The sequence below is a fragment of the Hyla sarda genome, chromosome 2 (assembly GCF_029499605.1).
Source record: "Hyla sarda isolate aHylSar1 chromosome 2, aHylSar1.hap1, whole genome shotgun sequence".
Taxonomy (NCBI): Eukaryota; Metazoa; Chordata; class Amphibia; order Anura; family Hylidae; genus Hyla; species Hyla sarda.
In genome coordinates this window covers 276,584,786-276,596,887 of record NC_079190.1, presented here as the reverse complement: position 1 = coordinate 276,596,887, position 12,102 = coordinate 276,584,786, and the positions used below count along the sequence as shown (strand labels likewise).

Genomic DNA, 12,102 nt, shown 5'->3' with positions numbered 1-12,102 from the left:
TTCAGTACTTATTAGCAGCTGTATGCTACAGAGGAAATTCTTTTCTTTTTGAATTTATTTTTTGTCTTGTCCACAGTGCTCTCTGCTGACACCTCTGTTCGTGTCAGGAACTGTCCAGAGCAGCATAGGTTTGCTCCTGCTCTGGACAGTTCCTGATATGGGCATCAGGTGTCAGAAGAGAGCCCTGTGGACAAGACAAAAAAGAAATTCAAAAAGAAAATAATTTTTTCTGTAGTATAAATACAGCTGCTAATAAGTACTGGAAGGGTAAAGATTTTTAATATAAGTAATTTACTAATCTATTTAACTTTCTGGCACCAGTTGATTTAAAAAAAAAAAAAAATTCCCCACCGGAGTACCCCTTTAAAGCTATGTCCAAAAGGGCTGAAAAGAGGATTAAAATTGGTTCAATAGTGCACAAAAGGGGGAGATTTATCATAACCTGTCCAGAGGAAAAGTTGGTGAGTTGCCCATAGTAACCAATCAAATCGCTTCTTTCATTTTTCAGAGGCTTTTTCAGAAATGAAAGAAGCGATCTGATTGGTTGCTATGGGCAACTCAGCAACTTTTCCTTTAGACAGGTTTTGATAAATCTCCCCAAAGTGTGCACAAAAAGTTCCAAATACCAAGCAAAAAATTTATCGAAATTTATCTTGCAAAATACATAGATTTTCGTCTCAGATTTTTGTCCCTAACCAATCAGTGTATTTTGAGAAACCAAAATTGTGATTGGTTGCTTTCTGTCTGAGAGAAAAATCAGACCATATTTTTTTTTTTTGTCTCAAACAGATTGAGAAACCTTGGCCAGTGTGTGAACATAGTTTAAGGGTAAAACGACCTTACCGCAGCCATATACACCATGGGGGAGATTTATCAAAACCTGTCCAGAGGAAAAGTTACTGTGTTGCCCATAGCAACCAATCAGATCGCTTCTTTCATTTTTGAAAAGGCCTGTGAAAAAATGAAAGACGAGATCTGATTGGTTGCTATGGGCAACTCAGCAACTTTTCCTCTGGACAGGTTTTGATAAATCTCCCCCATACCTATATGTGATTTCTAACATATTTATTAATTTAAAGTAGACATGGCCACTTTAAGTGTAAAACCAGGAAGTCGCTTCTCAGTCCCAGACTGGCATACCAACAACTCCCTCATTTCTACAAATGCCCAGAGGCAGCAGTCAGCGTCCCATCAGATCCGCCAGGAAGCTAGAGCTCTACGGAATGAGACCAGCAACCAGGTACCTGTTACCTACTGTCACTGTTTATTGCAGCAGTACATAAAGATGAGATGTGTATTTGGGCTCATTCACACAGCCGTCTGCCCCCGTAAATTTATGCCCGTTCTGCAATCCGTTTGATATTTTTTAAACGGGTTGCAAACGGCTGTAAAATAATCCCATTGATGTCAATGGGATTTTTTTACAATCCATTTTCACCCGTTTGCACCCATTTCCTTCCTGTTCTGTTTTTTTTGACAGGGAAAAAACGTTGCATGCAGTATTTTTTCTCCCGTCAAAAATAACGGCATGGAAACGGATATTAAAAATGTATCATTAAAGTCTTTGGATGAGCATATAATGTCATCCGTTTGCACCCAGTTTTTAATATCCATTTTTCAACAGTTATTACTTCTGAGCATGCTCAGAAGGAGTGAAATCAGCAAACTCTTGCTGTGCTGTGGGACTAGATTAGTGCTTGTACTACTACTCCGATCATGGGACCGAGTCTGTTCCATGTTGGGGGTAGTAGTACAGGGGCTGAGGGATTGATCGCACTGGGTCTCATGTCTGAGACCCCATGCGATCAAAAGTTATTAGCCAGGGGAGGGGGCGGCATGGTCCACGCACCGCAACCCTGCGATGTAGATTGTGTGTGTGTTTTTTACATTCATTTTCAAATACCCTGCCTGGAGCCCTGAATGGCCAGCACTGAGGGGCCATTCAGCGTTCCCTGCTGGGTTTTTAAGGTCATTATTAAGAGGATTGTAATGTTGCACTACACTCCGCTGCGTTCCCCAGCTGCCCTGATGCACTGCAGGAGGGCAAGATCTATAGGTAGGTAGCGCAGCAGTGGGCAATATACATAGCCAGCGCAGACATATAGCGCAATATGTATAATGCCCCTGCTGCACTAGCTATGTATAATGCCCCCCCTGCGCTAGCTATGTATAATGCCCCTGCTGCACTAGCTATGTATAATGCCCCCCGCTGCGCTAGCTATGTATAATGCCCCCCGCTGCGCTTACATATGTCCCCCCAGCGAGCGCATACATAAATCCCTTGCAGCGCTATCTGTGAATAGTATACTATCAGCAGCACATCATGCTGCTGGACGGGAAAGGAAGCGCAATGCCGTCCGCTTCCCGGCCAGCAGATGTGCTGCTGATAGCATGCTATTCACAGATAGCGCTGTGAGGGACATATGTGTATAGAAGCGCTGCAGGGTGACAGATATATAGTGATATATATCTGTCCCCCTGCAGTGCTTCTATACACATATGTCCCTCACAGCGCTATCTGTGAATAGCATGCTATCAGCAGCGCACCTGCTGGCCGGGAAGCGGACAGCATTACGCTTCCTTTCCCGTCCAGCAGCATGATGTGCTGCTGATAGTATACTATTCACAGATAGCGCTGCAAGGGATTTATGTATGCGCTCGCTGGGGGGACATATGTAAGCGCAGCGGGGGGCATTATACATAGCTAGCGCAGCGGGGGGCATTATACATAGCTAACGCAGCGGGGGGCATTATACTGCCTTAGCTATGTATATTGCCCACTGCTGCGCTACCTATAGATCTTGCCCTCCTGCAGCGCATAAGGGCAGCCGGGAATGCAGCACAATGCTTCCCCGGCTGCCAGTGTAGTGAAACATTACAATCCTCGGCCATTCAGGGCTCCCAGTGGGATATTTAAAAATGAAAGTAAAACACGCACACGATCTACAACGCAGGGTTGCGGAGCATGCCGCCAGCTCCCCTGGTTTATAACTTCAGATCGCATCGGTTCTCAGAAGTGAGACTTGGTGCAATCAATCCCTCAGCCCCTGTACTACAACCCCCATCATGGAACAGACTTTGTTCTATGATGGGGGTAGTAGTACAAGCCCTAATCTAGCCTCCCAGCCACCTGCAGACTCCCGCAGCCAGGGAACTACTACTCCCATCATGAAAAGAAGTATCTTCCATGATGGGAGTAGTAGTAGTCCCGGCTGCAGGAGTCTGTAAACAGCTGATACTAACGGATGAAAAACTGATGCAAACGGATGCCACTAAATAGCATCCCTTTGCATCAGTTTGCACCCGTTAATAGAATGGTCTGTTTAGGAGGCAATAATGGACACAATCTAGACGGGGACAACGGCTGTGTGAATGTAGTCTAAGACTCTAAGTTCTTTACTTTGAACCATTGCTTTACTTGATCAGTCATGTGTCCCACTTGCTACAGACAATCGTACCAAATCTTTTACGCCTTACACAGTATAAGAGATAAGTGTTATTGGAGGCACAATCCCTTTAGGGTTCCACTACGTGGTCTTTTGCTGAGAGTACAGTATTTTAAAATGCCAGAATACATTTGTTTGTCTGTAAAGATAAGATCTTATAGGAAGGCGTTTAGAGAACAATACAATTAGGTCCTTCCCATTCCATCTAAGGGCATCCATGGATGTGTTTGTTAGACAATAGTTTCCATTCTAAACAAAAATCATGACGCACTGCCGGTTATGTAACAGTGCAGTTATGTTACATAACAGACATCACTAGCGCCCATGCAGGGTTGTTTTTCCCAATATGATGGCTTCTGCATCAGAAATTCTGATTGGAGCCTTCAATGTAGATATAGACATAGCAAATTCCGTGGAACAGAAAGGACACCGATCTACAGAGGAATTTAGTGGGGAAAGTTTTCCTGTCCTGTATCAATCACTTACCAGCAGTGCCCTCCTTATCATCACAGACAGGATTACATTGAGAGTTAAACTGGCCTCCCCCTTTCTCCTAGAATGACCTCTACAAAAGTCATCGAGCACTCTCAGACATTTTTTCATATGAATAGAGCAGCCTTAGTCTATTGTTGCCTATGCCCATGGGGCTTGTTGTAAAGCATATCAGGCAAGATAGCTACCCCATATCAGGCAGATCAGGCAAGATAGCTACTCCAATAATAATGTACAAAAAATTATTAAATTACCATTATAAATTAGAAACAGATTAGTACAAAATTACGTTTCAGGATTTGTCTTAAATCAGTAAAAAATCTAGGTGATAAACTGCTTACATTTAGTATGTTAAAAGGAATTATTGGGGGAGATTTCTAAAAACCTTTGCAGAGGAAAAATTGCCCAGTTGCCCATAGCAACCAATCTGATTGCTTCTTTCATTTTTCAGGTCTCTTTAACCTCTTATGGATGCAGGGCGTACCTGTACGTCCTGCGGCTGCTCCCGCAATATAACACGGAGTCACGCGGTGACCCTCGTCATATCGGGTCAGCCCCTATGGGGCTATAACAGTGCAAAAAAAGTGTAAAAAATGGCATTTAACCCCTTCCCTAGTAAAAGTTTGAATCACCCCCCTTTTCCCATTTAAAAAACAAAAACAAACAACTATGTAAATAAAAATAAACATATGTGATATCGCCACCTGCGTAAATCTCCGAACTATAAAAAGATATCGTTAATTAAACCATACGGTCAATGGCGTACACGTAAAAAAAAAATCCAAAGTCCAAAATAGCGTCTTTTTGGCCACTTTTTAGACCATTAAAAAATGACTAAAAAGCAATCGAAAAGTCCAATCAAAACAAAAATGGTACAATAAAAACTTCATATCACAACGCAAAAAATTAGCCCTCATATTGCCCCGTATGTGGAAAAGTTAAAAAGTTATAGGGGTCAGAAGAGGACATTTTTAAACGTATTAATTTTCCTGCATGTAGTTATGATTTTTTTCAGAAGTGCAACAAAATCAAAGCTATATAAGTAGGGTATCATTTTCATCATATGGACCTACAGAATAAAGATAAGGTATCATTTTTACCGAAAAATGTACTGCGTAGAAATAGAAGTCCCCAAAATTTACAATATGTCTGTTTCTTTTTCAATTTTGGCCCACAAATATATGTATAATTTTTTGTTTCGCTGTAGATTTTGGGGTAAAATGAGTGATGGTAGTAGAATTGGTGGCGCAAAAAACAAGCCATCATATGGGCCTGTAGGTGCAAAATTGAAAGGGTATTTTTAAAAGATAAGGAGGAAAAAACAAAAGTGCAAAAGCAGAAAAATTATCAGTCCTTAAGGGGTTAAAAATGAAAGAAGCGTGCTGATTGGTTGCTATGGGCAACTTTTCCTTTGCACAGGTTTTGATAAATCTCCCCCATTATGTATCTCCCTAAGCAGGGCCAGCACCTAGGAGTAAAGAAATGCAGTAGATTTGGAAAACAATTTACACAGTTTTTCTTAGTTACTTTAAAGTGATGATTGTTTCCTAATAAACATTATTCAGACAACATTTGTAAATGTTTGCATTAAAGGTCATCTTGTTTATGGTACTTTATAATTTCATAGTTATTTGACAGTCGTACTGGGGCAACCAATAACCAAAGTGTTATATTTCACTAGACTAAATGGGATGAGGAGGATAACCGTACCCGATTTGCTGATCGTATTGATGAAGTTGAAAACTGGAAACTGGTCTTGGACAAATGTCTGTCTGAAGTAGATGCTGAGATAGACGCATTGACACTGGTGAGTTTTATATGAGGCTTCCTATGTGACATATCCTTTGTCATCACACAATACATGGTCAAATATTTAACAACTTTGGAATTTCTGTCATTCTTAGTGTCTCTTGTTTGTAATTTTAGGATATGAGTGTACAGGTTAGTTATCCACCTTAATCTATCAAATTATGTGACATCGGGGGAGATTTATGAACACCTGTGCCGAGGAAAAGTTGGTCAGATCGCTTCTTTCATTTTTAAAAAGGCTTCTGAAAAAAGTGATCTGATGTTTTGTTATGGGAAACCGGCCAACTTTTCCTCTGCACAGGTTTTGATAAATCTCCCCCATCATGTATTCTTCTTATCCACCATTGTAATTGGCTTAGTTAAGCCTGTAGGGGTTGATCAGTGTTATCGGTGCTCCTTTACTGCTGTCTGCCAGGGCTGGCTGCAGTAAAGGAGTGATGATCGGACGGCACAGAGTACAATAAGGGACCTCTGGCCGTCCTCTCAGCTGAACGGGACACCACAATATAATTATGGTGATCCCACTCAGCATCCCTGAGCTAAGCTAAGGACTCTTAGACACTGGAATCAACTTCGATTGCGGCGTCTCAAGGGTTAATGCCAGACATCACCGCCATCGGTGATGTTCAGCATAAGCCACAGGTCCTGTCTATGACGCACACTGCATAGTTCAGTAGCACGCACAGGGCACCTCCGTGATACCGGCAGGTATCGGATTAGGTATCAGGGACATTTGCATGAGTAAAAGTACTTGTGCAAATGTCCAGTATCGGTCCCGATTCCAGTATTGGTATCAGGACATTCCTAATTTTTTTTTTATATATAATGCATCTGGAAAGTTTTCAGCAGACACTTTGACTTTTTTTTCATGTTATGTTGCTACAATTAAAAAAAAGTTTCCCACCCCCATCATTCTGCACTCAATACCCCATAACGACAAAGTAAAAACTGAATTCTAGACTTTTGTTGCAAATTTATTAAAAAGGTAAAACTAAAATTTTGCATGGACATAAGTATTAAGTTACTTTACTATCAATTTTAACTCCGGGGGAATCTTCATCATCTCTGAGATGTTTCTACATCTTTATTGGAGTCACTTGTGGTCACAGCCCTGTCAGAGCAAAAACCAGGCCATGAGGTTGAAAGAATTGCCTATAGAGCTCAGAGACAGGATTATGTGGAGCCACACATCTGAAAGGGAAAGGTACAAAAAATTGTTGCACTGAAAGTACCAAGACCACAGTTGCACCCATAATTCTTAAATAGAAGAAGTTTGGAACAACTAGGACTCTTCCTTGAGCTGATTGCCCCACCAGACTAAGTAATCTGGGAAGAAAGGCCTTGCTAACAGAGGTGACCTGAGAGCCCAATAGTCATTGTGGCTGAGCCCCAAAGAGCCTGTGTGCATATTGGAGAAAGTTCCACCATTCTGACTTTTATGGCCAGTAAGAAGCCTTTCCTTGGTAAAAGACAAACAAAAGCCACCTGTACTTGGCAACAAAAAACACCTAAAGGACTCACAGACTGTAAGAAACAAGATTCACTGGTCTGATGAAACCAAAATTGAACTTTTTGGCCTCACATTTAGGCATTATGTCTGCAGGAAACCAGGCATTTCTCATCGCCTGCTCAATACCATCCCTACAGTGGAGCATGGTGGTGGCAGCATCATGCTGTGGTAGTGTTCTCAGCAGCTGGGACATAGTGGGAGATTTATCAATAAGTGTCTGAGTGCAGCCAATTCAGTCTTTTTTGTTTTTTGCTGTGTTTTTTGGCTTATGTGCGCCAAATTTATTAAAATGGCACACATACTTTGATATCTTTGGGACAAATGAAAAATGACCTCAGAACTAGCTGTAGGATATCGTATTTTTAATACAAGGCAGAGGTGGTAGGAATTTGCGTTTTTTTTTTTACTTTTGCACATTATTTTTGCACCTTTTTATAAAAGAATCTCGTCCACATAGTGAAGAATGAAGCACTGCTTTTCACTGTCACTTTTGCCAAAGTTGTCTATTTAAAATGACGTAAAATTTTTGCGCAAAAACTAACTGCGCAAAAATTTTGCAACAAATTTCAGCCACTTAAATGTCAGGAAGGCAATGATAAATCTCCCCCATAGAGACTAGTTAGGGATGAGGGAAAGCTAAATAGAGCAAAATACAGAGATATATATATATTTTTTTAAAAACCTGATCCAGGTTAACCTTCCAACAAGATAATGACCCTAAGCACACAGCCAGGACAAGACAGGAGCAGCTTAGGCTAGGTTCACACTGCCAGGGAACTCTGTCTCTCAACCCGTTTAAAGGATGGAATTTTAGTAGTGTATTTTTTTTCTCCGCTTAACTCCTCTATTATGACGGACACCCGCTGGACCTCATTAAGTCAATGTGATCTGTCTGGACCTGGCGGTGTCCATTGTGAAAAGGGTTAGTTCGGCTTCATTTTTGGGGGCACCAAACGGACCCTGAACGAGATGGAGCCCAATGGCAGTGTGAAAGAGCCCTCAGGGACAACTTTGTGAATGTCTTTGAGTGGCCTAGAGCCCTGACTTGAAACTGAAACAAAAGCTCTCAGTCCCTATCCAACCATACAGTCCCCATCCAACCTGACAGAGCTTGAGAGGATCTGCAGAGGAGAATAGCAGAAAATCCCAAAATCAAAACCTTGTGGCATCATATTCAAGAAGACGGGAGGTTGTAATCTCGGCCAAAGGTGCTTCAGCTAGGTACTGAGTAAAGGGTCTGAATACTTATGTCAATGCAATATTTTAGTTTTTCATTTTTAATAAATGAGCAAGGTTAACCTTCTGTTTTCACATTGTCATACTGGAGTATTGAGTGCAAAATGGTGGTGAAAACTTGAAGTATTTTTTTATTTTAGAACAAGTCAGGAACATTACAAAATGTGATAAGTGTCTGAAAACTTTCCGAATGCACTGTACAACACTAATAAAAAAATATATATACTTATGTAATATAAGTTTATTATAAAAATGTACATATCCCTGTGTAAACACAAGGGAATGAATAATCAGCTTCCCTCCTAAATAGTGTTGCTTTAAGGCTAGGTTCAGACTACGGAATCTCCGGGCAGAAAATTTCCGCCCGGAGATTCCGAGTGCTGCCAGCGATGACTGAATCAGTCGGCGCTAGGACCGCGCGGACACTGCAGTCCCCAATAGACTGCAATGTGTTCGGCGCGGATTTCCGCCTGAAGAAAGAGCAACGCCATTCTTCAGGCGGAAATTTCCAAGCGGAATTTCCGTTCGCAAATTCCGCTTCACAAATTCCGAAGTGTGATTTTGTGAACGGAAAACCATTCACTATACTATACATTTTAGCAAGCGGAATTTCCGCCTGCAATTTCAAAGCGAAATTGCAGACGGAAATTCCGTAGTCTGAACCTAGCCTAACCCTTTCAGGACTAAGGGTTTTTCATTTCAGTTTTTCACCTACAGACCTATATAAGGGCTTGTTTTATGTGCTACCAATTTTACTTTGTACTGACATCGGTCATTTCCCCACAAAATCTAAGGCGAAACCAAAAGAAAATTATTTGTGGGACAAAATTGAAAAAAATAACCAAAACAGCCATTTTGTCATTTTTAGCGGCTTTAGTTTCTATGCAGTGCACTTTTCCGTCAAAATTACCCCTTATATTTATTCTGTAGGTCCATACGGTTACAAGGTTACCCAATTTATGTAGGTTGTATTTTATGACTTTAAAAACATTATTACTACATGCACCAAAATTAGTATGTTAAAAAATGTCCTCTTCTGACCCCTATAACTTTTTTATTTTTCTGCATACGGGGCTATATGAGGGCTCATTTTTTGCACCATGGTCTGTAGTTTTTATCCGCCCCTTTTTTTTGTTTTGATGAGACTTTTTGATAACTTTTTCTATTTTTTTTTTAGGGTATACAAAATGACAATTTGCAATTTTGGACTTTGGAATTTTTTTTACATATATTCCGTTGGCCGTGCGGTTTAATTAACATTATATTTTTATTGTTCGGACTTTTACGCATTCGGCGATACCACATATGTTTATATTTTAGGGGTTAATTCACATTTATTAACTTTTTTTTTCTTACACCATTTTTTAGTCCTTATTGGGGACTATTACATGCAATCTTCTGATTGCATACACTGTTCAATGCTATGCCATAGCATAGCATTAATCAGTGTTATCTGCGCTCGATTGCTTTAGCCTGCTGATTAAGGCTGGAGCATCGCAAAAGAGAACGAACAGCAAGGAGGCAGGTAAGCGCCCTCCGGCCATTCTCTAAACTGATCGGGACACCACGGTTTCACCGCGGTGATCCGATCAGCCCGACTGAGCTGCCGGTAATATAATGTTTTTTTTCTTCATTTTAGACGCGGCAATCAACTTTGATTCCCGCGTCCAGGGAGTTAATGCCGGGCAACTGCGATTGGTGATGTCCGTCATTGGACACAGGTCCCAGCCGTTAATAGCAGCCGGGACCAGCCTACTATGATGCATGGTCAGCTTGTGACCGCATGTCATAGCAGTGTAGCGGGCTTAAAGGTACACCCTGCGTGCTTGAGAGGTTAAAGGGTTACTATCATTAGAAACAACTTTTTTCCATTTACTTTCTTAAAAATTAAGCATTTTCCTAATATATTTCTTAAACATATTTTTATTTCTAAAGATGTGAAATGAATGTTTAAAAGCATGGCCACTAGGGGTCTCTTAAATTTTGAACATTAACCCTGGTATCTAGGGTTCTTTGGTCCTGGTTACTAAGAAAAGGTAAAACATTCTGAAGGGAGGGGGAGTGGGGGGGAGTGGGTGTTTTTCTCTCTCCCCTGCTCGCTCCCGTGCCTCAGTACAGTGTATCAGCCAGCTTTTGACTGTGTGAGCAGAACTCCTGTGAGATCCAGCAAGATGTAGACATCTTGCAGCCTCTTCAGGATAGCATTCAAATGCACAGTGACAAGCAATGCAAGGTGCTAAACTGTTATTTCTATGCAAAATGGTTTCTCTTTGGTCATTTTATGATTTTATTTCTAGTGTATTTGCACCCTATAGGTTAACATGGCTGCTATAGGGTTATAAAAGCATGCACTTTGGTCAAAAAGCTATGAAAATTTTAAATTTTTATTTTTTTTGCACAAAATGCAGGTTTTTCTTCTGTCCTTGCACCATATAGTTTTACATGGCTGCATTTGAGTTATATAGAGCATGCATTTAGGCAGAAAGTGTAAAAATGTTTGTGCAGACCTCATGACAGGGGAGAGTGGTGGAGGAAGGAGAGGAGCTCATCAGACTCCAGGGGAAATGCCCCCAGCCTCTGAGAGGAATTCAGAAAGACTCATTTCAGTAATACATAGATCAAAAGGTATTTTACATATTAACGCATGCATACAGGTCTTAGGGCACATTACTATTTTAAGCATTTTTTCTTACTAATGACAGTAACGTTTAAAGGGGTATTCCAGGAAAAAAACTTTTTTTTATATATCAACTGCCTCCAGAAAGTTATACAGATTTGTAAATTACTTCTATAAAAAAATCTTAATCCTTCCAGTAATTATCAGCTGCTGAAGTTGAGTTGTTCTTTTCTTTCTGACAACAGTGCTCTCTGCTGACATCTCTGTCTGTCTCAGGAACTGTCCAAAGCATTAGAGATTTGCTATGCGGATTTGCTCCTACTCTGGACAGTTCCTGAGACAAGCAGAGGTGACAGCAGAGAGCACTGTTGTCAAACAGAAAAGAACCACTTAACTTCAGCAGCTGATAACTACATATTCTACTGCAGAGAAATCCACCAGCAAATTCTCTGCTGCAGAATTCCACAAGCAGAATTTCTTCAGCAGATAATCCACAAGCGGATTTACTGCAGACCCATTGAAGTCAGTGGTTAGCAACATAATCTTCTTACCTATCCTTCTGGTTTCTTCATTAAATAAATAGCGGATATAATCAGCATTATACAGGAATCTTAACCTCTTAAGGACCCATGACGTATGCATACGTCATCACACCCTGGGTCTTAAGGACCCATGACGTATGCATACGTCATGTCTGTGAGCGGCGGAGACCAGGAAAAGACATGACGTATGCATACGTCATGGGTCCTTAAGACCCAGGGTGTGATGACGTATGCATACGTCATGGGTCCTTAAGAGGTTAAGATTCCTGTATAATGCTGATTATATCCGCTATTTATTTAATGAAGAAACCAGAAGGATAGGACTCATGCGGAGATCGGAAGCGGATCCCTGCTGAAATCCTTCAGCAGGGATCCGGGGCAAACGCCGAGGGGGGCCATGTATGCCCCCCATGTCGGCGATCGCCGCAAATCGCAAGGGAAATCGCCCTT

The 12,102-nt window shown here is 41.2% G+C and overlaps 1 protein-coding gene across 3 annotated transcripts in view; it reads left to right on the top strand.

The window, feature by feature from the left end:
* Positions 1-12,102, top strand: part of TEKT2 (tektin 2) — a 37,693-nt gene that overhangs the window by 6,708 nt on the left and 18,883 nt on the right. Inside the window, exons 2-4 of one of the 3 annotated variants that reach the window (XM_056557185.1) lie at positions 790-828; positions 1,083-1,240; positions 5,620-5,745. In XM_056557185.1, coding sequence (XP_056413160.1) covers positions 1,085-1,240; positions 5,620-5,745 — 282 coding nt within the window. In that variant the 5' untranslated portion in view covers positions 790-828; positions 1,083-1,084. Of the gene's footprint in view, positions 1-789; positions 829-1,079; positions 1,241-5,619; positions 5,746-12,102 lie in introns of all 3 variants that reach the window. The other 2 variants (XM_056557184.1, XM_056557183.1) reach the window with 2 other exon arrangements.